The sequence below is a fragment of the Diospyros lotus genome, chromosome 15 (genome assembly GCF_014633365.1).
Source record: "Diospyros lotus cultivar Yz01 chromosome 15, ASM1463336v1, whole genome shotgun sequence".
In the NCBI taxonomy this organism is placed as follows: domain Eukaryota; kingdom Viridiplantae; phylum Streptophyta; class Magnoliopsida; order Ericales; family Ebenaceae; genus Diospyros; species Diospyros lotus.
Genome location: NC_068352.1, coordinates 28,635,415 through 28,661,098, shown reverse-complemented (window position 1 = coordinate 28,661,098; position 25,684 = coordinate 28,635,415). Strand labels below are relative to the sequence as shown.

The 25,684-nt window shown below is 35.3% G+C and overlaps 1 protein-coding gene across 3 annotated transcripts; it reads left to right on the top strand.

Annotated features, from left to right (window-relative positions):
- Positions 1 to 1,589: 1,589 nt before the first annotated feature.
- On the top strand, positions 1,590 to 20,138 carry LOC127791749 (uncharacterized). Of its 3 annotated transcripts, none has more exons than XR_008020984.1 (4): positions 1,590 to 2,039; positions 3,037 to 4,079; positions 12,927 to 14,350; positions 19,648 to 19,795. XR_008020984.1 is itself a non-coding variant. In XM_052321764.1 (3 exons), exons 1-3 carry the CDS (start codon positions 1,719 to 1,721, stop codon positions 19,811 to 19,813), a joined length of 1,530 nt encoding a protein of 509 aa, XP_052177724.1. In that variant the 5' UTR covers positions 1,591 to 1,718; the 3' UTR covers positions 19,814 to 20,138. The 3 variants fall into 3 exon arrangements, 1 of the variants encoding a protein (XP_052177724.1); XR_008020985.1 differs by lacking the exon at positions 12,927 to 14,350 and adding an exon at positions 17,086 to 17,190 and having other exon boundaries at positions 19,648 to 19,782; XM_052321764.1 differs by lacking the exon at positions 12,927 to 14,350 and having other exon boundaries at positions 1,591 to 2,039; positions 19,648 to 20,138.
- The last annotated feature ends 5,546 nt before the right edge of the window (positions 20,139 to 25,684 follow it).

The following is a 25,684-nucleotide window of genomic DNA, read 5'->3' as shown; positions in this document are numbered from 1 at the left end:
ATAGCAAAATCAGAGACAAGAATAGTAAAATTCGATGATATTTATTTCAAAGAAAGTAATATATGGACATAAATATTGAAGGGAAATGTTGTATGCTACAAGTTTTACAAATAATTTTTGTAAATTGAAGTAATACACATAAAATTATAAGAATTTTATTTATATTTGTAATAATTTTATTTAAGATTAATAATAATTTATAATAATAAATAATTTTATTATTAATTTTAAATGAAATTACTATAAACTCAGATAAAATTATTATAAATTTAGACAAATTCTTGTCATGAGCAAAAATGTAACATAAATACTCAACCTAAAATAATTTTATTTTAAAAAAACTAATATATATTTTTTTGCATTTTTACTACCCGTCTATTCTAATATAAGAGCCAAATGGAGCCAAGAACTCATTACTCATTTATTTTGTCCTACCTTTTCAACAATGATAACTTTAATTATTAAATAGTAGTTGTATATTTCAGGATTAATTACAAAAAAAAAAACTTACATTTTATTATATTTTTAATTATGTACCAAATTTTTAATTTTTTCAATATTAGGTTTTGACTTTCAATTTGGATTAAATATGTATTGTCATAAGGTTATTATTATTAAAAGAAACTGTTAATTTTTTATAGTCATTTTCAATTAAGTAACGTGATTTTAATAAAATTAACTGTTCAAATAAGGTAATTTGAAATGCCACTAAACATGTAAATAAGGTGACTTCTTCAAAATCTCTTATTTGCTAAATAGGATGGATGGAATTAAATATTTAATTGATGCTAATAAAGAATTTGATATCTTCGATAATGTGAATGTACATAACATTCAAAACTGTTAATTTTTTAATGAAAAATAGATGACAACCCACATTTTGAAATAAATTAAAATTTTAATATATAATTAAAAATTAATATTTTTGGTAATTAATCTTTTTTTTACGTGGACTTTTAACAATAAAAAAAGAGAAATGAAAATGTTATTAATCTTATAAACTATTGATTTTAAAGAAAAAATGAAAACCAAATAAAAAAGAAAAAAATTAAAACTGAAAATAGAAAATAGTCAAAACACGGGTACATTACATTAAAGACCACTAAACTTTAGTGTATTTTTTATTTTAATCATTAAATTTTAATTTTATTCAATGTGATCACAGAAATTTAAAAAGTTTTACAATGTGGTCACATGTATGATTTTTTGATTAATGTGACAAATAATAAAAATTATTATACAATAATAACTAATCAGAACGTGACATGTGTTAATATATAATAATATTTTAATAAATAATATTATATTAAAATATTATTGTATAATATTTTTATTATTTATCACATTAGTACCACATCACTCATTCCGACTTCTGGAAAATTTTATATGTGACTATATTATAAAAATTTTAAATTTCTATAATTATATTAAAAAGAATTAAAATTTACTAATCAAAATAAAAACATACTAAAATTTAATCATCTTTATTGTTATTAGCCGTCAAAACACACTTATCAATTGGTTTTGGTAATTTTCAGTAATAAAGGGCGAAACAATAATTTCATCCCGTGAAATTGGACGCCGTCGCAAGGTCGCCCGCATTTCTTTCAACGACAAAATCCACAGAAGAGAGTATATGTAAGCAGATAGATATTGAGAGAGAAACAGATTGATCTAGAAAGAGTGTGAGAGCACCACAGAGCAAGAAGAAGGCGACGATGGACATCGAAGTACGGCCGGATCTGATCCGGCAAGTCCAGCTCCGGCTCCGAAACGACGCCGGACTCTCCTCCTACAACCCGGACGATCCGACTCTCCCGTACCTTCCTTCGCTCCGCGAATCGGTCGCTGGATTCGACCCGTCGCCTCTGTACCTCCGATGCAAGAACTGCCAAGGCCGGCTTCTCAGGGGCCTCCAGTCGGCCGTCTGCGTGTTCTGTGGCGGGCGCCAGCCCAAGGACGTCGCTCCTGACCCGATCAGGTTCAAATCCACCGCCGGATATAAATGGTTGCTGCAGTCTTTGGAGTTGGATGGATCGGTTAGTGTGTTTTTTTCCTCTCTAATATGATATGTTATTTCAATTGCACATAAAATGTGATTATGCACATGGCCTTTCGCTTCCTGTTACGCTGTGGATACATTCACTTCGATTCAGTTGGTTAATGTAATGGAATCCTTTAATTTCGTGTTGAGTTGTGACGAGCGTGATGAAATGATTTATTAATTTCCCGAAGTTGGATTAGGTTACGTTTCCGGAGAGAGCGAATTTAAATTTTGACAAGAATTGGCTATGTCGTGGTTATTTTAGTTGCTTCATTCTAAATTCCAACAGCTTTGTTGTCCCATTTACAAATGAATGAACTCAGAGTGCGTCATTTCGTAAGGATGATTGATTATGCTAAGTAAACTTATCACTGCGTGTATTGGAAATTTGCTGGTTTTACGGTTCTGAGTATGTATCTGGTTTGTTTTTGACCAGTCCTATATAGCATTTCATTCAATGGGAAGATCTGCAGTTTTAGGGTTCTCTCCAAGCTGTAAATATAATGAGAAAAACCAAAATCTGAAGAATTATTGATATAGGACATATCTGGTATTATAAGAATACCGACTGATTGGATGCTTATTTAGGGCTAGAAGGCTAGGAAAAATTGTTGAAGAGGCTAAGATTTATATGTAATGGGTTGGGGGGCAATCCAATTTAGAGGCAGAAGAAGGCCGCACAGATGAATTTTGGGGTCTGAAAAGCATGGAAATAGCATTACGGAAATAATAATTTGAAATTGACTGTTAGGATAGAGAGGAAGAAATGGCTTCTAGTTATCAAAGGAAAATTATGACTACATTTTCCTTTTTCTTTCATTTGTTTCCTTGATGGTGAAGTGGGGGTTTGTTCTATTAAAAGGGGCTCCTATATGTGCAGTGCAATTCCTGTGTTTTAGACTTAGAGGTAGGCCAACCTTATGTTCTCTCGTTTTTATTTTTCAAATCCTTGTATGAGTTCTATTATTGATTAGGGATTTTTGTTGAAACAGGACATTGTAGGACCTTCCATTGAAGAAAATGAACTAAACAGGGGGCAGCATACATCAAAAGATGAAATTTCATTATCTAATCTCTTAAATCTAGAAATAAAATGGCCAACTGAGACAGAAGAATCAGAGCATAGTCTTGGAAGCAATTTATCCACACACAGCAAAAGTTCTTTGAACTTGGCTGGAACTGATTTGGACAACTTTTTTCCCAGTTTAAAGAGGGACATGGTTTCTAATTCATCAGAAGGGCAACATGCAATTGACAGGCTGAGTAATAATGTGGAGATAAAAGCATTTCCCAGGCAGGAAAATCTTAGCTCATTTCAGAACGTTCAGCATTCTGTAACAGCATCCAGCTCTTCTGAAGTAAAAGACAATGATGGTTTTTCTGGTTGGAAGGCAGATTTTCAGTATACTGATTCTGGAAATCAGCATGAAGCTTCAGGATCATTTGATGCTTTTATAGGTTCTACGGTTGACCTGTATGCACACATGGATTCAGTTTTTGGACCTGGAAAAAACTTGGAAGATGAAAGACTGAAGGATACTTCAACACTTTTGGCTTCAGCTACTAATGACTGGAGTGAAGATGACCTTTGGAATAACTCAAACTTCTCGGCATCTAACCTGACTGGACATGTTGAGGCAACCATCAAGAGTAAGGATGGGATAGCAGCAGATAAATTAGACACTCCTTCTTCAAGTGTTGATTGGTTTCCGGATGATCAATGGCAAACCAACAGCATGACTCCTCTTGACAACAAGACAAGCAAAGAAGATGATTCGTTTGATGTGTGGAATGATTTTGCAAGTTCTACTAGGACACAAGGTGCTTCAACAAATTCGTTGACACAAAGTACTTATCAGAATGCTGCTGTTGACGAACAAACATCAAGTACAATTATTCCGGGCTCAACCAACAACTTTCAGGAAATGGATTTTGGTAGTTTTTCACAATCAGATTTCTTTTCTGGATTATCTAACAATCAGCATGATTCTGTAGAAGTGAACAGCATGCAATCAGAAGTCCATGTCTCACGGAGGTATAATCTCTCAGAATGCCTCTTTCCGTCTAAAAGTCTATTCATCAATCATTTTTCCCTAATAATTTGAAAGGAGGTCTTAATGGAGTGGATTATATCGATTAACATATGGTTGAATAGTCTAGGACAAGATTGTTTCCTTTTCATCCATATAGAGGTTTTTCTAATTATTATGTGAACTTGTTCCAAATAGTCATTCATAGATTTCATCGAACACGGTTTACCATTTATATAAAAGTAAATGAAGTTGCAGTACTGGGATATAGCTTTTATGTGTTCTTTTACCAGGGTATTTAAGATGCTTAGATGTGATCTTTGATTACATGTATGCCAAATGTTTTTATGTAGTCCTCCTTTTTTTTGGGGACCAATGCAGTCTTTGGGTTAAAATTCTCTAACAATTTTATAACTAATCAGTTACTGTGACTTGAGATCTGAGTTGGTTGTAGGTTTGGTTGCTATATGTACTTGGATGCTTGAGATATAGTGCCTGCAATTCAATTTTGGTGACCAATTCCCATTATCCACAACTATAAACTGTTGAACTTTTGTTTCTTAAAAGAATTCAGATCTATCCTTTTTCTTTTTTCCTTTATGGAAAACAATATTTTGCATTGTTTATTTGGACTTCTGATGTGGGGGCTTTAACATATTTTATTGTTTCTTTGCAATCTCACTCGGTAGTTCAGTCAAGTGTATATTTGGACTCCGCCATGGTGCATCTAATCCATATACCCAGCATAACAATTTATGACTAACTGATTTCTCTTAGTTGGGCATTACGAATTTGTTAAATTGGGTTTAAAGATTTTCTATCTTGTAGTGAACTTAAATACTGTGATTCAAGAGGCTGGTGTTTTTGAAGTTTTCATGTAGAAGTTAACATTGAGGTTGCCCCTTTCTTTATTTAGTGCCTACACTGATTCCTAGAAGGTATCCACCTCAAGTGTATCTTCAAGATGGTGTACACATTATACTTTACAGCGGAATAGTGGTGCCCATTCAGTTCCCCTATGCCAGCTTAGAGTATGTCATATTCTACTTGTGCTATCATTAACCCAACAGCCTTAATTCTTTACATTCCAGAACACCATTGGGAAAGAGCAGTATCATTTTTGCATTCATATGGCAACTCAGAGCATACTGCCTTCTCCAAGTGCTTGTGTTGGTCAACTCCACAAGCACCGTCAATATTTTGGTGACATTGCTACAAGGACTGGTACTCATTGACCAAAAAAAAAAAAAAAAATCATCTCTATAGCTTGGTCAGTTAGTATAAGTAGGAGGTTCTCAAAGCCTCCGAGCTTACAATCTTGAGCTTCTCTCAATGAGAGAACAAACTTTTAGGTCCTCATTCTCATAGTTGTCACAATCCCAATCCAGATCACAAGATCATATGATCCCACAAGCCATGACCTTGGAATCGGCCTGAATTGGACAAAAAAATTTATCTCCATAGGATCATATTAGGATGTTGATTGTAGGATCTTGATCCTGATATCAATCCAACAGGAGCCTTATTTTTTATTGGCCTATTTACTATATATCTATACATATATGTTATATTTTTGGTTGTGAACCTTTTTGCCAAATGGGCCATTACCAGATTTAGAAAATTAAAAAATTGGGGATTTCTTGTCTTCAATTGCAAAATTAAAATCTTTTCTAGATTGCCTTCTGTCAAAGAATAAACATGTTGGATGAGATCAGTTTATGTTAGAAGTATAAGTGGAGAAGGACTCTAGAAGCTGATAATATCTGCTGGAAACCAAGATTATCTTTAGATTATTTAAATTTATGTTTGTTAGTAGTAGATAATTGTTATACTCTTTTGTATTTTACATCTTCTTTATCTCCTAAGTTTTAGGAGAAGAATCATTTCCTACTTTCTAGAAAAGTGATATAGCAGCAGTTTGTATATATATTTTCTGCTACTCTCAGATTTAATTTAAGCAAGCTATTGGATTATTTTCAAAGTCTTGTTTCATGGTATCTGTAGTTCTTAAGACCACCACACACTTACAGCAAACTACCCCTCAAGACTCATTGATTATACCCCCAAACAATATACACACAATCACTCGATAGGAAGAACAAAAATAGGAATAGAACACAGCAAGAAAAACACAACAAGGGACACAAGATTTTATCCTGGTTCAGTCTCATAAAAGAGACCTACATCCAGACTGCCTTAGACCCATGAAATCTCCACTATCTTGACAATTTTACAGCAATTATATGAACTAGGAAACCCTCTCTTTTCCCTTAGTCTAAAACCCTAGACTACCAAGAGAAGAAATCCCAAGAGAAATGCAGAATCTCTTGACCTAGCTCACCCGCACAATCCTTACAAGATAACCCTGAGATTTCACACACTCAACTGAGCCCTCCCAGCCCCTATTTATAAAGCATAGAGGCGGGCAAGGCAGTTACAACTAACTGCCCCTATCCTGACCGGATTTAACCATTTTCCGGGCAGCTTTAAAACAAACTAACTACTACAAATTACAGGATGAAAAATATGTTAACAGACTTCCCAAAGGGAATACTAAGAACAGAAACTAATCTAAAAACAAATGACTTCACAATTCTCCACCCATTTGAATTAGATTCACTGCACTTTAGCTTCCTGCACACCTGTTCCATCTTCAATTTTGATCTGGAATAAAATTCAACTGCTTGATATGTTGCTGAAGCTTTGAAACTAGAACAGCTTTAGTAAATATATCTGCAGCATTATTTTCTCCTGCAACTTTGATTAGATCAACAAGTTTATTTTCAATGATATCCCTAATGAAATGATACCTAATATCTATGTGTTTTGTCCTCTCATGGTGAGCCTGGTTCTTTGATAAATGTATAGCACTTTGACTATCACACATCAAGGTGACTTTAACCTCTAAACCTAGAAGCTCTCCCACTAACCCCTTAAGCCATATAGCCTCTTTAATTGCATCAGCAACAGCTATATATTCTGCCTCGGTAGTGGATAAAGCTACCACATGTTGGAGGCTGGACTTCCAACTAATAGAGGAATTCCACAACTTAAAAATGTAACCGGTTGTGGACCTACGTTTATCAAGGTCTGCAGCGTAATCTGCATCTGAGAAGCCTAGAATACTAGGTTTTTCTCCTATTTTGGCTCCACCATAGGATAACACATTTTTGCTGGTGCCTCTTAGGTATCTAAGCATCCATTTTACTGCCATCCAATGGGATCTACCTGGGTTTGCCATGAAGCGGCTAACTACACTCATTGCATGAGCTAGGTCAGGCCGGGTGCAAACCATTCCATACATCAGGCTGCCTACAGCATTTGAGTATGGAATCTTCTCCATTTCTCTCCTTTCCTCCTCATTTTTAGGGGACTGTCTTGAGGTTAGTTTGAAATGAGGGGCAAATGGCACACTTACTGGTTTTGAAACAGCCATACCAAACCTAGATAGCAACTTTTCTATATATGATTTTTGAGATAGAAATAATTTTCGATGCTGCCTATCCCTAGAGATTTCCATCCCTAGAATCTTCCTAGCCTCACCTAGCTCCTTCATTTCAAATTCAGCCTTTAATTTCTCCTTTAGATGCTGGATTTCTTTGTGGGATTGACTTGCAATAAGCATGTCATCCACATAGAGTAGTAAGTATATTGAAATGCTAGGGGATATGTGCTTAAGATACACACAACAATCATAGGAACATCTTGAATATCCTTGGCTTATCATAACAGTATCAAATCGGCGATACCACTGTCTAGGAGATTGTTTGAGCCCATAGAGAGACTTTTTGAGCAAACAAACTTTCTCCACCTTATCCTTGACTTCAAAACCTCTAGGTTGGTTCATATATATCTTTTCTTCCAACTCTCCATGTAGGAAAGCTGTGATAACATCCATCTGCTCCAATTTCAAGTCTAATTAGGCAGTGATGGCCAGCAAAACCCTAATTGATGTATGCCTTACAACTGGGGAGAAAACTTCATTGTAATCAACCCCTTGGACTTGGGTAAATCCTCTAGCAACTAGCCTAGCTTTGAATCTAGGCTTAGAATTTACATCCGCTCCTTCTTTTATTTTGTAAAGCCATTTGCAGCTTACAATCCTCTTCCCTTTCGGTTTTTCTACCAGTTCCCAGGTTTGGTTTTTCATAAGGGAAGATATTTCTGATTTCATGGCTTCTATCCATTTTTGGGAATGCTTAGAAGCTATAGCTTGGTCATAGGACTGGGGTTCTTCATCAGAAATTTTGGAGGAACTATATAAAGCATAGGCTACTAAATCTAAGTAACCAAACCTAAGAGGTGGCCTGCGGACTCTAGGTTGCCTATCTCTAGCCACACTATACCTATTTGGGTTTGGCTGATCACCAATGCTGGAATCAGCATCACTGTCAGCTTCTTCTTCCTCATATTGAGATGTTTCAGCACCCTGATCTTCCTCTTGGACCTGATCATTTAGATCCAGAACTGGTTCAGGTTTTGTGTCATTCATTTCAGGCTCTATACCTTGAATGTCTACCTTCATAGAGTCGATCTTCTCATCTAGATGCTTCTGGGTTTCATTTGAGCTTAGACTTATGGTAGATGACTCATCAAAAGTTACATCCCTAGAGATTATTGTCCTAGGTCCTTCTTGTTCAAGGTTCCATAGTTTGTATCCCTTCACACCGGTTGGATAACCTATAAAGAGACATTTCCTAGCCCTAGGTTCAAGTTTGCCTTGCTTCACATGAGCATAGGCTAAACACCCAAACACCCTAAGGTGGGCAAGGTTTGGCTTATGGCCTGTCCATTTCTCATAGGGAGTTTGCAAGTCTATGGCTTTAGATGGGGTTCGGTTGAGTATGTGGGCTGCAGTAGAAACTGCTTCCCCCCAGAAAGTTTTTGGAAGGAGTGCATGGAATAACATGCATCTTACCCTTTCTAATATTGTCCGATTCATCCTCTCAGCCACCCCGTTTTGCTGGGGGTTTCCAGGGGCTGTTAGGTGCCTAATTATGCCATTTTCTTTGCACATTTCATTAAATTCCTTATTGCAGAATTCCAATCCATTATCTGTCCTAATGGTTTTAATTTTCTTGCCCATTTGAGTTTCTACCATTGTCTTCTAGTTTCTAAAAATCCCATAAGTTTGATCTTTAGATTTTAGCACATAAACCCACAACATTCTAGAATAATCATCTATAATAGAAAGGAAGCATCTAGATCCTCCATGGGTTGGGGTTTGGGCTGGTCCCCACAGGTCAGAGTGTATGTAATCTAAGGTGGACTTAGATGAGTGAATGGCAGTCTTATTAAACCTAAGTTTTGCTGCCTTTCCATAGATGCAAGACTCACATTTGGATAAGACTGAGACTTGGTTATTTTCTAAGATCCCTTGTTTAGCTAACTCCTTGAGCCCTTGCTCACTTATATGTGACATCCTTAGATGCCACAATTTAGCCAAATCTTGGGATTTGCTACTTGCTGCTGCAGCCTCACCACTTAAGGTGGAGGCTTGCAGGATATAAATGCCATTCTGCAATTTTGCTTTCATGCAGACCAGTGACCCTTTGGCCACTGTTATGGCTCCTGTCTCTCCTTTAAATTTTAGGCCATTTCTGTCTAATTCTCCAAGGGAAACCAAGTTCCTCTTGAGATCAGGCACATGCCTTACTGCTGAGAGAGTCAAAAACGAGCCATCATTCATCCTTAACCTCACATCTCCCACTCCTATAACCCTGCACTCATGGTCATTGCCCAGCAAGACCTTACCCCCATTAATTCCTCTATAATTTTGCAGCCAATGCCTCCTAGGGGTCATGTGAAATGAACAACCCGAATCCATCACCCAACTGTTACTTCCAGCTATTTCTGTGATAGTCAAGGCCTCTGAACTGTCATATCCAAGGTCAGCTAAGTTTGCTCCACCATCGGATGTTTTCTTTTCAGCCATGTCTTTCTTTCTTTTAGGGCAGTATCTCTTGATATGCCCTTCCTCCTGGCAGTAGTAACACTTAATAGGACCCTTTCCATTTCTAGACTTTGATCTAGACTTTCCCCTTTTTCCTTTTGAGTCCTTTTTGGTACTCCTAGACCTTACGGTTAGGGCATCACTGGGGGTGGGTTTTATTTCCATTTTTATTCTCAATTCCTTTGAGTTTAGGGATCCTATTACATCTTCTAACGATAGTTTGTCCCTACCGTGTTGCAGGATGTCTACAAAGTTTTCATAAGACTTAGGCAGAGAATAAAGAAGAACTAGGGCTCTATCTTCGTCCTCATAGTTTACTCCTATATTCTCTAAGTCAAGACATAGCTTATTGAATTCATCTAGATGCTCTTGAAGTTTCTGATTTTCTTGCATCTTATATGTGAAGAATTTGGCCTTTAAATACAGCCTACTGGATAAAGTCTTCTTTAAATAAAGAGACTCCAATTTCTTCCAGATTTCAGTGGCTGTTTTTAATTTTGAAACTTCTCGGAGAACTTTGTCTCCAAGACTCAAGATAAGCATGCTGTATGCTTTCTTGTTTATTTCCTTATCCTCTAAAGATATGGTTTTAGGATCCTTACCTTCAGAGCTTCCCTTGGTAGTTACCTCTTGTTCGATTGCTTTTTCCAACCCTAGACTGCATAGCAGGGCTTCCATTTTGATCCGCCAGAGGCCAAAATCGTTGCTGCCGTCAAACTTCTCCACATCATATCGATTGGCCGATGAGGGTGCCATGATCGCCTACCAGAGCTGATTCTGGTTTCTTGAGAATCTTGAAAAATCTTGATAGATTTGCTGGAGATTATCCCTGGAGCTCTGATACCAGATTGTAGTTCTTAAGACCACCACACACTTACAGCAAACTACCCCTCAAGACTCACTGATTATACCCCCAACAATATACACACAATCACTCGATAGGAAGAACAAAAATAGGAATAGAACACAGCAAGAAAAACACAACAAGGGACACAAGATTTTATCCTGGTTCAGTCTCATAAAAGAGACCTACATCCAGACTGCCTTAGGCCCATGAAATCTCCACTATCTTGACAATTTTACAGCAATTATATGAACTAGGAAACCCTCTCTTTTCCCTTAGTCTAAAACCCTAGACTACCAAGAGAAGAAATCCCAAGAGAAATGCAGAATCTCTTGACCTAGCTCACCCGCACAATCCTTACAAGATAACCCTGAGATTTCACACACTCAACTGAGCCCTCCCAGCCCCTATTTATAAAGCATAGAGGCGGGCAAGGCAGTTACAACTAACTGCCCCTATCCTGACCGGATTTAACCATTTTCCTGGCAGCCTTGAAACAAACTAACTACTACAAATTACAGGATGAAAAATATGCTAACAGACTTCCCAAAGGGAATACTAAGAACAGAAACTAATCTAAAAACAAATGACTTCACAGTATCAAAGCACTGTTCGATCAAGGAAGAACGGCAGTGATTTCTCTTGATTTCATTCATGGCTGACACCATTCTCAACCCAACCCTAATCGAAGCCTCAGCCACTTCATCTCCAAATGCTTCTCTTCCATCTCCGTCTCCCTCACACCTCACTACAACACCTATTGATAACCATCCCCTACAAATTACTCAACACAAACTTAATGGGAGTAATTTTAGGGAATGGTCTCAATCGGTGATGTTAGTAATAAAAGGCAAAGGAAAATCCGGATGTTTAACCGGATCCATCCCTACTCCACCTGCTACAGCAGCCAACTATGGCCTTTGGGAGGCTGAAAATTCTACCATCATGGCTTGGTTAATCAACTCCATGGAGCCAAAAATAAAGAGAACACACTTGTTTTTACAAAACGGCTAAGGAAGTTTGGGAATCAGCCCAAGAGATGTACTCAGATTTGGAAGATTTCTCTCAATGTTTTGAAGCCCGATCAGCCATCAGGAACACTAAACAAGGTATGAATAGTGTGACCGAATACTTTAATGTTTTGGTTGGATTATGGCATGAGATGGATATGTTCTATGCAATAACTTGGGAGTCTCCAACTGATAGCACACAATATAATAAGATGATAGAAAGAGGGTGAATTTTTGACTTCTTATATGGTCTTAACCCTGATTTGGATGAAGTTCGGGGTAGGATTTTGGGTACAAAGCCTCTTCTATCACTCAAGGAAGTTTTTTCAGAAGTAAGAAGGGAAGAAAGCAGGAGAAAAGTAATGCTTCAAAACCCATCAGATTCAGTCTTACCACACCAGCATTCAGCTCTTGCCTCTGTTAAACAGGGGGATTTTTTTGCAAAGAGCCAAGCAAGGGACAAGTTATGGTGTGACCATTACAAGCGGCCCAACCATACTAAGGAAAATTGCTGGAAAATCATAGAAAACCAGCAAATTGGAAGCAACGGCCGAGGAAAGATAATCCCAAAGCAGCAGCCTATAATGTCGAGGCTCCAATAGAAAATAAGTCCAATCTGAATCTATCAGAAGAGCAAGTTCAAGCCTTGTATAGGCTTCTAAACCAAGGTACAGATCAGTCCATCCAAACAAATCCTCAGCCCTCTGCTTCTCTAGCACTGCAAGGTAATTTCCAGCCCTACTCCTTGGTTTCTAAAAGTCTTTCTAAGAATATATGGGTGATTGACACGGGAGCATCAGACCATATGACAAATTCAACATGGTCTTTGACTGATTATATCTTATGTGACTTATCTCTCAATATATCTATGGCTGATGGAACAACTTCACCAATTTTGGGTATGGGGACTGCATATATTTCTAATCTAAAGCTGAATTTTGCGTTATATGTTCTTGGATTGCAACATAATTTATTATCAGTGAGCCAGATCACTAAAGATATAAATTGCACTGTAATGTTCTACCCTTCTTATTGTGTTTTTCAGGATCGAGTCTCGGGGAAGATGATTGGCAATGCTAAAGTAATGGATGGCCTTTATTGTCTTGCAGTAGATCCTTTTTTCCCTTCTAGTTTTTCCTCTAATAAAGTTGTTCTAAGTGTAAAAACCAATGCCAATGTCCTGTTATGGCATAAACGCTTAGGACATCCTAGCTTTCCTTACCTTAGATCTTTATATCCTGATATGTTTGATAATAAAGAGCAGTTTCTTTCATGTGAACAGTTTACTCTTGCTAAGCAACATAGATCTCATCATCCTACTCAAATGTATAAGCCTTCTACTCCATTCCAATTAATTCATAGTGATATTTGGGGACCCTCTAAATGCCCTAATGTCATTGGTTCTAGATGGTTTATTACATTTATCAATGATCATTCTAGGACTTGTTGGGTGTACTTGATGAAGGAAAAATCTCTGGTAATATATTCAAACGATTCCACAAATTAATTTTGAATATGTTCCAAATTTCCATCAAAATAATTCGCACTGATAATGGCCGAAAATATTTTTCAAATGATCTCTCTCATTACTTAGCCGAGCATGGTATTTTTCACCAAAGCTCTTGTCCATATACACCCCAACAAAATGGAGTGGCTGAACGAAAAAATCGACACCTTCTAGAAGTAGCTAGAGCTATGATGATCACTATGAATGTGCCTCATTCTTATTGGGGAGAAGCAGTTCTCACTGCAGCCTACCTAATTAACCGTCTCCCATCCAAAACCTTGCAATTCCAAACTCCTCTCAGCATTCTCTGTACTATGTATTCAACCATCTCTACCATCTTGTCTATTGCTCCTAAGGTTTTTGGTTGCATTGTCTATGTTTACAACAATGCCCCTTCTCGAACCAAGTTGGATCCTAAAGCCACCAAGTGCATTTTTGTTGGATATTCCCCCTCTCAAAAGGGTTACAAATGCTATTGTCCTACCAGTCACAAATTTGTGGTTTCCACTGATGTGACATTCTATGAAGATCTTCCCTATTATTCCCTCATAGGCCACCAAAACAATTCCAATGAGTCCATTTCTCCCTTATTTTCCTTTGATCCAAATCTACCAGTATGTTCTCAAGGGGGAGAATTCTTAGTCCCTCATGACAACATACTGTTTGGTGCTGGAAATTCTGAAAATTCTGAACCTGACACCAAAGATCTTGCAAATTCTGAGTCCTCTCATCATTCTGAGCAGGAAAAACCTAGTCCTCTAGCAGCCAAAAATCCTCCTCTATTTGTCTACTCAAGAAAATCTAAAGGTCATACAGAACTGAAGCAAAACCAGCCATATCCAGAGACCAATCCTTCAGCAAAAAAGGGTAGCAATGAGGGAATAGCTGCACCAGAAAATGACAGCAGAATTAAAGAAGAAGATGGCTTAGATTGGTCTGTTCCAATAGCATTGAGGAAAGGGGTAAGATCATGTGTTAAGTACCCAATATCTAATCATCTAACCTATGTGAAATTGGCTCCACAGTTCAGAGGGTATTTGGCTCAGATTGACAGCATTAATATTCCCAAAAATATTCAGGCTGCTATGGAAGATCCTAAGTGGAGAATAGCTGTAATGGAAGAAATGAATGCATTAGTGGGAAATAAGACATGGGAGATAGTTCCATTGCCTCATAACAAGAAAGTGGTTGGATGTAGGTGGGTATTTACAGTCAAATACAAGGCTGATGGGAGCATTGAGCGATACAAAGCTAGGTTGGTTGCACAAGGTTTTACCCAAACCTTTGGGATCAACTATGAGGAGACATTTGCCCCGGTTGCCAAACTAAATTCCATTCGAGTACTATTATCTATTGCTGTGAATTTTGATTGGCCTCTCTTTCAATTCGACATTAAGAATGCTTTTCTTAATGGTGATTTGGAGGAAGAGATTTATATGAGAGTTCCCCCCTGGTTTTGAGCAAAAGGTTGGAAGTGGTAGTGTGTGCATGCTGAAAAAGTCACTTTATGGTCTAAAACAGTCACCAAGGGCTTGGTTTCACAAATTCAGCATGACCCTCAAGCAGCTAGGGTATAAACAAGGCCAATCCAAGCATAATCTGTTCATTAAACTCAACAAAAATGGAAAAAGAGCTGTATTGATTGTTTATGTTGATGATATTATTGTAACAGGTGATGATTTGCAAGAAATTGATAATCTAAAGCAGCAATTGAAGGCTAAGTTTGAAGTTAAAGACCTAGGAACTATGAGATATTTCCTAGGTATGGAAGTAGCTCGAAGCAAAGAGTGTTTGTTCATCTCACAACGAAAGTATACCTTGGATTTGCTTAAAGATATCGGAATGATAGCTTGTAAACCAGCTGAACACCCTTGGAAAAGGGCTGGAAACTCGAAGAAAAAGGTGATGATGCTCCCGTGAACAAAGAAAAGTATCAAAGGTTGGTAGGGAGGTTGATTTACTTGTCATTAACTAGGCCAGACATAGCCTATTCAGTGAGTGTAATCAGCCAATATATGCATTCACCCACAGAAAGACATATGAGAGCAGTTCAACATGTTCTAAGATACCTAAAGGGAACTCCTGAAAAAGGAATAATGTTCAAAAAAACTGAAAATAGGAGCATTGAAGGCTATGCAGATGCAGACTGGGCTGGTTCTAGAGAAGATAGTCGTTCAACTTCAGGGTATTGCACTAAGGTATTTGGGAATATTGTTACATGGAGAAGCAAGAAGCAATCAGTTGTGGCTCGCAACAGTGCTGAAGCTGAGTTTCGAGCAATTGCTCATGGGATATGTGAAGTAATCTAGCTAGAAAGGCTCATGGAGGACTTGAAGATTCCCTTATCTCAACCAACAAAAGTATTTAGTGATAGCAAATCAGCTATCAGCATTGTTAAAAATCCAGTGCAACATGACCGGATGAAACATGTGAGGATTGATAGGCATTTTATAAAAAGAGAAATTGAGGAAGGAGGAATAATCTTGACTTATATACCATCTAATGATCAAGTGGCTGATGTTTTAACAAAGGCGGTTGCAAGACTGTCTTTTGAGGCTCTAATTAGCAAGCTGAGAATGACTTCCATCTATTCTCCAGCTTGAGGAGGAGTGTTGGATGAGATCAGTTTATGTTAGAAGTATAAGTGGAGAAGGACTCTAGAAGCTGATAATATCTGTTGGAAACCAAGATTATCTTTAGATTATTTAAATTTATGTTTGTTAGTAGTAGATAATTGTTATAAGCTTTTGTATTTTACATCTTCTTTATCTCCTAAATTTTAGGAGATAGTCATCCCTATTTTTTAGGAGAATAATCCTTTCCTACTTTCTATGAAAGTGATATAGCAGCAGTTTGTATATATATTTTCTGCTACTCTCAGATTTAATTTAAGCAAGCTATTGGATTATTTTCAAAGTCTTGTTTCAAAACAAGGTTCAAGCATCTTTGATAGGGATATTTGAGTTTGATTTTGATTTTAAAAAAGATTTATATTAGATTTCATCTTGTTTTGTAGTGTTCTGTTAGATATTTGAGTTAGTTTAGGGTTTAGGATAAGATATTGTTCTGTTAGATATTTGATATTTGTTCTCTTATCTTGTTCCGTTAGATATTTGATCTTATTCTAGTTAGGATTTTCATTTACAAGTCCTATTTAAGAGATTAGTATTATCTTTTAGAGAGATTAATTTGATCTTATCCTAGTTAGTTAGGATTTTCATTTACAGCTTAATGTAACCTTTTTTTTCAGCTTTTGGTGATTAAAAATATGGTTTATTTCTCTCTCTTCTTTTCGTTTACTTCTCATCTTTCTTCTTCTTCTTCTTCTTCTTTCCATCTCTTTTCTCTTTTCCCTATTTTCTGCAATTTTTTTACTGCTGTCTCGTTTCAATGTTTTTCTTTTTTCTTGTTCTTTGCTGCTGCATCAACAGTCATATTATCTCTTCTTATTTTTCCCCTTTTTTGGCTTTATCTTCTCCTTCTACTTAATTCATTATTTTTATTTGTTTTTGTGAAAGATTTTAACTTGATCTGGGTTTCATGATATTACTTCTCTTTTTTGACACAACTTTAAGCTTATTATATATTCTGAAGTTGATTTTAAGCTGATTCCACTTTGTGAGATTAAGGCATGGTATATTGTTGCATGGGCTCAATATTATATAAACACTGATACTCCACTTTTGGTAATTGGTAGGATCTTGTGATTTTCGTTCTGATCCTATTATCCAATCCTAAAAAATTCTCTCCACGGATCCTGCATAGGATCCCGATTTTCAGAACATGCTCATTCTGCCCTTCGGTAAAGTCATGGCTCTCTCTACCACTGATCTCTCTTTCTTTATGGTTATTGGCTAGTGTCCTTTTCTATATCTGGCAGTTTTATGTTTGCTAGTGTGATAGGGATTAATTTATCTTGTTTTATTTATCTTTTTTTGATATATCATTATTGTTTAGATGATAGTTATATTTTATTTAGAGAATGGAATCATATTTTGATCTTGTTAAATATTTTGATTTAAAAGATCACTTTTGGATGAGGATTTATTTCGTTAACTTATTATTTTGATTTGTTTCCCTTTTTTTGATAATTATAGACGTTATAGGATTTGGATTGGAATCATATTAGAATTTTGATTCTTAATCTTTCTATAGTTAGGTTTAGTTTTGACATATAGAAGGGCTCATAATTTAACTTTTTATTCTGCTTTTGATGATTCAATAATATTATTTCTCTTTCTTGAGTTTCTCTCTCTCTCTCTCTCTCTTTGTTCTTTTCTATTCTTGTTTCATCTTCTTGGCTTCTTCTCTTATCCAACTTCTTCTTCTAAATCTTCTTCTTCTTTAACAGTTTTCTGTCCTGAACTTTCTGTGATTCATTCCTGTCCCGTATCATAGTGCTTACTGCATATTATGACTTCTAAAAGCTATTCCGTAGATAGCCCACTCAGAAAGAACCACCAAGAACTACATGATTCCATGACACTGACTTAAGGCTGTTTGGCTTTGCGGTTTGACTGCTTATAAGCTGCAAAAGCAACGTTTAAGCTAAGCAGCGTTTTTGAGTGAAGTGTTTAACAACACAAAAACGCTTAAATGCTAGGTAGCTTAAGCACTACTATAATAGCGTTTGAGAAAAACTGGTACCCCCCAGCTTTTGCGAAAGAAGCTATTGCATTGACTAATGCTATTACTATTTTGTCCTCAAACATTTTGAATATTTACACCTTGTCTCTTTCTTCTCCCATCTTCGAGCTTCTACCATTACCGCTGTTATAGCCATCGCCCCTCCTTCAGATCTGCCTTCGCCATTGCCCCTCCTCTAGATTCGTTGTCACCATCGCCCTTCCTCCAGATCCGTCGTCGGCGTTGTCCAGCAAAGTCGCCTCAAGCCGTCGTCGGGTTAGTGGGTCGCGCCATCGCTGCAAGCTGCCATCAGGTTCCATTTCAACCTCTTCTGGCCGCCACCGTTGGCCATCGCCGCCGATCGGCCGCTGCCCGTCAGCACCGATCGTGTAATACCCCGAGAGCCCAGAAGAGAATAGTATATATCGAGAATAAGTAAGGAAGAAAACAACACCAACTGGATACCTTTTGGGCTGAATGTAGGCAAGGAATTCCGGGGTTAAGCGTGCTTGAGTTGGGAAAGTTCAAGGATGAGTGACCCCCTAGGAAGTTCGTGTAGGCCTATCAGGATAAGTTGTTCCAGTCCTTCCTATCACTTGATGCGAGATGTTACAGGTGGTATCAGAGTCGACCCTTGGTGAAGGTGGGGAGTGGCGTCGGGGGTCGAGGGCCTGTACAAGGAGTGGTTTCTGGCAGGCTTCTAGGATGGTAGCCTCCAAAAGGGAAAAGCTCTGGTACCAGCTGTAAAGTCGCATGACGAGGACGTCATGTGCTCAAGGGGGGAGAATGTAATACCTCGGGAGCCCAAAGGAGAATAGTATATATCGAGGATAAGTAAGGAAGGAAACAACACCAGCTGGATATCTTTTGGGCTGAATGTAGGCAAGGAACTCCGGGGTTAAGCATGCTTGAGTTGGGGAAGTTCAAGGATGGGTGACCTCCTAAGAAGTTCGTGTAGGTCTATCAGGATAAATTGTTTTGGTCCTTCCTATCGCTTGATGCGGGATGTTACAGACCGCTACTCGTCAGCCATCGCCCCCATCGGCCACTGTCGCCACCGTCGATCATCGACTGTTGTTCTCGTTGCGTGTAATGTGTATATATATATATATAAAACAACAATAAACATAATATATGTTATATGTATATATATAACGCAAAATAATATATATTATTATTATATATAACATATATAATGTATATAGTGATATTGTATTAATATATTTTTAATAATTATGTATAATTTATTAACATTTAATAATAAAATTTTACATCATTCAACATCATGTCTATTTTGGTCTTTTTTGTCAAGTTTTAATAGCTTATCAGCTCTTTCAAACCAAACACATAAATATTAATTGATAGCTTAAAAATGCATTTATCCAAACATATTATTAGCTTAAGTGCTATTTAACTTTTAACTTGAAAGCTAAATAGCTTAAAAGCTATGAAAAAAATGGGTAAGCCAAACAGCCTCTTAGTGTCTGCCGCTAAGTTTCTGTGTCTTTCTGTACTTCTTTTATTAGATACTTGTTCCATTCCATGCATTCTCCTCACAAGAGCCACTATGTATGGTTTAGTTCATAAACCTAAATAAATAATCAACTCTTTACATTAACCTTAATTTGTGCAGGATGGATGATGCAAAAGTTGACCTGGAAGGGGCTTACGGAGAAGCTGATAAAGGAGATATTTTCAACTCAGCCAAACAGCCAGAGGCTGATGTAGAGAGTTTGTTGTCACAGATGCATGATCTTTCTTTCATGTTGAAGACCGATCTGTCATTCCCCTCAAAGTAGAAATATCTGTGAGTTCATTCCTCCAGGTTAAGATCCACGATTTGGTTGTTTGTTCTTGTATCTTGTAATGATTTACCTAGTATGTAGTCTTGTCTCAATATTTTGCCAAAATTGCATCCTTTGACGATTCTCATTAATCAGTCACTGGGCTTTTATTTTTATCAAGAAGTTTCTAATGGTTTTTAGTGCATCCCCTTGTAAACTGCCTATTCTCTGTATTGCAGAAGAAAAAATGTTGTGAAATTTCTAGGAGATAGAATGGATGATAAATCGAGTGAACTGCAATGACATTTTCTTAGGCTTTTCAAGCTTTCTTGGTTGGCTATTTGTTGCCTTATTGTGTTCATTGCTCCATGAAAACACTTAAAAAATAAAACACCTAGTTGGCACTTGATTTACCTTGTGAATAGCTATTGTGATAGGTTTAAGACTCTTAGTCTAATTATGCTTATGGACCATAAATAGACATTCTTGGTTCAATTATTAATTAGATCACATCTCGAGATTAATTGAGTTTTCACAGTTTAAAAAAAAAAATTATTGAGAGATTGTGTTTAAGGTCTTTTAGTCAAGATAATTGTGTTGTTAAGCTTTGGCTAACTATGTGTAATGGTTGGAAGGTTTTTAAATTTTGTTATTCAACATTTGTCGTTATCTCCATGTAATAATTATCTGAGGGTTTTATTGCTTTTTTTCAAAATTTTATTTAGTAGATTATTTTTGTATTTTGAGATTATAGATGAAGCAATAGCCAATCTTGTTAATTTTTTTGTAATTTTTGTATTTAATGTTATGGAAGTAAATTCACCAATTATGTAGGAGTCAATTCAACGATTCATTTATACTTAGTTAGAATTTAAAAAAGATTGATACCACATTATTTGGATCTTCTATATCACCACACTTGGTTAAATAATTACTATTTTTCAAAGAGATTTGATCTTTTCATTTAGGAAGAATATAGATTCAATAAACATTTGTGGGATTTATCTTTTCTTTTTGTTAAATGCGCACGTAAGTTTGTGTCCAACTGAATAATTTTATCATATCCACTTTCTTTGATAGGCTATTCAGCCTTCCTCTTTTAAATGGGCACGTGATTATCTTAATGGGTCATCATATTTATGCAAGACTTTTGTATTCATAAAAAAGGGCAGTCATATTATTAGTTACATGCTAAAAATGCGTCTATAAGTGGATAACAGAATTTTAAATAATGTGTGACAATTTATTTGTGGAAGTTGAGATTATGATGATTCTTGATTTAATTAGTGTAAAAATTGTATTGGAGCAGGGTTTATAGATTATTTTTATGCAAAATTGTATTTAGTTGATAGTTTTGTTCTATAGAGAGCACAAAAATAGCCCTTGAAATGTAATCAAGAGTTTGAACATGACGAGAATAAGGAGATTGAGGATGATCTTAGTTGAGAGAAATCGAGATTTGGATTTGGAGTTAAGTGTAACATAAAAGGAATAAGTTGAAATCTGAATTGTGAATGGTTATAGGATTGATAAGATAAAACAGAATTATGAATTTTGAAATTGAATTCTGAATTTTGAACAACTATAAATACTAGAGCAGGAGGGAGTTTGAAACATAATCAAAAAACAAAAACTTAGAGATTTGAGGTGTCCTTGTTAGTCTCCATCTCTATCCTTGTTAGTATTGGGGGAGAGATGCTGTTTTGTTTTTTTTTTCCCTAGGTTTTGGTGTTTTTGTTATTGTTATTTCAAGATAAATTTTTTAAAATTGGTAGTTTTACATAATAAAAAAGGTTTAAATATGTTGTTGCAATTTTTAAAGAAACAATAAGTGCTTGTATAAAATTTATTGTGATGGATGCACGGTCTTTAATTTTTATATGTAGAAGAGTAACCTTAATTTCATTGATCTCATCCAAATTTAATTGTTTGATTTTGTATTCTACAGCAACCTCTTTATTATGGAGTGTATGTTGTGGAATTTTGACATTCTAACTTAGTTGTTCAATTAGTCATTGGGCTTTTTTTTTTTTTTTTTATCAAACAGTTGCCTATTCTTTGTATTGTGATCAAAGGAAACGTGTTGTGAAAATATATAGATTTGAGTTTGAATAATCCCACATCCAATACGAAAAGGGGGACTTTTGAGTTTGAGCCATATATATGGGAGGAGATAGCTAGAAGGTACCATATGATAAGTTCAAAGCTTATATGAAATTCTATGATTACGCTTTAGGCCAAACCCTTCTCTTTATCTCACTCTTTAATATATTATAAATAATTTATTTTTTATTTTAATTTTACTTAAAAAAAATATACGTACTTCAATTATATTCTTATTCTTCTTTTTATTTCGGTCTTTATCTCACTTATTTATTAATAAATTTTAATTTTATTTATTTTAGTTATTTGATAATTTTCTTAAAGATTTATTAGTTATTTAACTGAGTAAATAATTCAATACACACAAAATGAATAATTAAATATATAAAACAATAAAATATATAATCAAATATATAAAATAATTAAATATTTGTATACAATAAAATATATAATTAAATACATAAAATAACTAAATATTCATATACGAAAAAATGAATAATCAAATACATAAAATAATTAAATATTTACATATAAATAAATATATAATTAAATATATAAAATAATTAAATATTCACATACAAATAAATGCATAATTAAATACATAAAATAATCAAATATTTGTATATAATGAAATGTATAATTAAATATACAAAATAATCTACTATTTACATACAAGTAAATGTATAATTAAATACATAAAATAATTAAATATTTATGTACAAACAAATATATAATAAAATATATAAAATAATCAAAAATATAATTAAAACCCAAATATATACAAAATTTATATAAAAAACATAATATAAATCACAAATCCAATTTGAAGAGGGAGTCGCTGGGTGCTGGAGCTGCCGCCGCCCCTGAAGATTGGGTACATTACGTATTTTTAAGTCTAGTAAGTCTTATGTGATAATTTTTAAAATTTTTATATTATAATTGTAATTGATATATATTTATTTTATTTTATAAAAACATATCTCTATTTGAATACATTAGGAACTTTCAAGAGTGAATCTCTCTTGCTCTTTAGTTCAAAATTTTTATCTATTTTTATATTATTATTATTAACTTTTTATTACACAAATAATAAAATATGAAGAGAACTAATTCTAATAATAATTCTCAATTCCATCATTGACAGCCATCAATCATAAACTTAGTACTCAATCCATTTATATAAAAATTTAATAATAATTTTATTTTTAATCATAATTTTTTTCCCATGATGATGTTAGTATTAAACCTACCAGTTGAAGTGGGGTGGGGTTATATTTTAAATCGACATTTAATTTTGGTTGCTAGTCTTTGACGCCGTTGCTATGTATGCAATCATGAACACCATAAAACACTAATTAAATAAATAAAAAAGTATTTAAGAAATGAGAAAAAATCTCTATTCTACATCCCCAGACACGTCTTTACTACAGCCAACGCCGAAAGTTTACATTTCCACGCCTTGCACCACCTTGCAATTACTGCATGTCAGCCGCGTCATTGGATTCACTCAAGCGCATCTTTACTGTTGCAAAACGCGGAAGACAGCTTTCCCATTGTCCTTCCTTTGCAGAAGACAGATAAAGTTAAGGAAAATGCTACACGAACGTAAAGTTAGACCGCCGTCGCCCCACCCCCCACACCACCACTCGGACCGCCATCGCATCCCCGCCATCCATCTGTCATCTCTCTCTGGGTCACTCCATCTCCTTCTCTCCCTCTTTCTCCTTCTCCTTCCCCCCTCTCTCTTGTAGTTTATCGCCGTCGTCTCCACCGACGCAGCCTCCTCCGCCGACGTCCGCCATTCCAGCTTCTCTCTCTCTCTGGGTCTCTGTTTAAACCAACATATATATATATATATAATATATGATATTATATATTACTTGCATATTATTTATTTTCTTATCTATTTATATTACTTTTATAAATCTGAAACAACAGCCTAAGATTTTGATAACTTTAAATATGATTTTTTATTTTTGTAAAATATAATATTAAGATTTTATACAATTTTACAGATAATTTTTGACCTTTCAAGCAAAGAGAATAATGGACTGGAGAAAAATATAATTAGAATTATAAATTATTTAAACTTGTTATTCTAAACAAGTAGAGAATAATGGACTGGAAAAAGTAAATTGATTTGATGCAACTCTCATAGACATATTTGGCTTTTTCTCGTCCTGGAGAGGATTTTTTTAGTGAAATTCATAGTGTTCTTTTAACAGTCTTTTAATTAAGGATAAAATATATTTTTATGTTATTATTATTTTTTATCTATTTATATTACTTGAACTGTGAGAAGTACTATTTGAAACAAAAAAGAGCAGCAACATATATAGCAAAGCCACATGTGGGGAAAAAAATGCGCTAACTCACATGAAGTAATTCCAATAAAGTAGCAGTTGTTCAACATTTTGTACACACATTCAGAAGCTAAATAATATGATATTATGGTTTTATTATTTAACTTTCAATTTTCAACTATAATGTGTTAATCGTGTCATATCATTGAAAATAATTCTCAAATAAATCAATAATTTATTTAAAAAACTCTCCAAAATACTTTGTTAATAAAATTATTTTTTTTAAATTGTCTTTTATTTAAATTCAAATGATTTAAATTAAAATATCATAAAAATATAATTTTTATATATAATTCAAAACTATCTTATTATCTCCATAAATATAATCTCATTATTAACGTTACATATATATATATGTTCTTGTTGCTTATATTTTTAATTTAAAAAAACAAAAGCAATAATTAAAATTAAAAATCACACTAAGCAAACAAAAAGCAAAAAAATGCTTCCAATATTAGACGCTAGCGGTAGCGGCAGCGACGGTGGAGGAGACAACAGTGGTAGCAAGGGGAGGAGGAGATGTCGACGACAGTAAAGGGGGTTGGTCCGAGTACGTGAGAGAGAGTAAGGCTGGTGTAGGAGACGCCGACGGTGGCAGCAAAATGAGGAGGAGACGTCGGCGGGTACAATTCGAGTAGTTGAGAGAGAGAGTGACAGAGAGTAGGCTTGTGAGTGGAGATGCCGGCGATAGCGGCAGGGGAGGAGACTGTGAGTAGGTGCTCGCGGCGGTGGGAGGTGAGGCGGTGCGATGCTCGCAGCAGTGGGGGGCGACAATAGATGGTGCTCGCAACGGTGGCGGGGCGACGGCGGACGATCGCGGCGATGGTGGGTTTGAGAGAGAAAGTGTGGGAGAGAGAGTGAAAGAGGGAGAGAAGAAGAGAGTAAAAAAAGGGCGGGAATGGTGGGAGTGAGATAGGTGAGAGTGAAAGAAAGATTGAGAACGAGATAGAGTCTGAGGGATACAAAGAGTACTGTGGGAGCACTTTCAAAAAATTAAAATTCTCCCGATATTTTGATTTCAAAATAAATAAGAGTTGTCCAAGTTTCTGTCTAACTTTACGTTCGTGTAGCATTATCTATTTTTTTTTATCTGAAATGATAAAAATGGAGTGCGATTTTATTCACCCCCTTTAACGGGGGTGAATGTAATTCCCGAGGTTAAAAAAATAATTATATATTTAAAAATAAATTAGTATTTTTTAAAAAAAAATTATTTTCAATCACTCAAACAAATTAATTGTTGAAAATAACCACTTTTTAATTTTGACTCAATTTTAATCTTGTTAATTATTTTTATAAATCTATCATTTTTTTATAAGTTGTAATCCATTCAATTTTGATCCTATCACATTTCCAGATAAGTTCTAAAAATAATTTTTTTAAAAAAATATAATTAATTTTTATAATTTTTAATATAAAC

What these genes read in the sequence shown, in the direction of transcription:
- LOC127791749 (XM_052321764.1), top strand. Translation starts at nt 1,719, where the DNA reads ATGGACATCGAAGTACGGCCGGATCTGATCCGGCAAGTCCAGCTCCGG. An exon ending in CTTTGGAGTTGGATGGATCG is followed by an intron (nt 2,040 to 3,036) that starts GTTAGTGTGTTT and finishes TTGTTGAAACAG; the next exon opens with GACATTGTAGGACCTTCCAT. An exon ending in GAAGTCCATGTCTCACGGAG is followed by an intron (nt 4,080 to 19,647) that starts GTATAATCTCTC and finishes TAATTTGTGCAG; the next exon opens with GATGGATGATGCAAAAGTTG.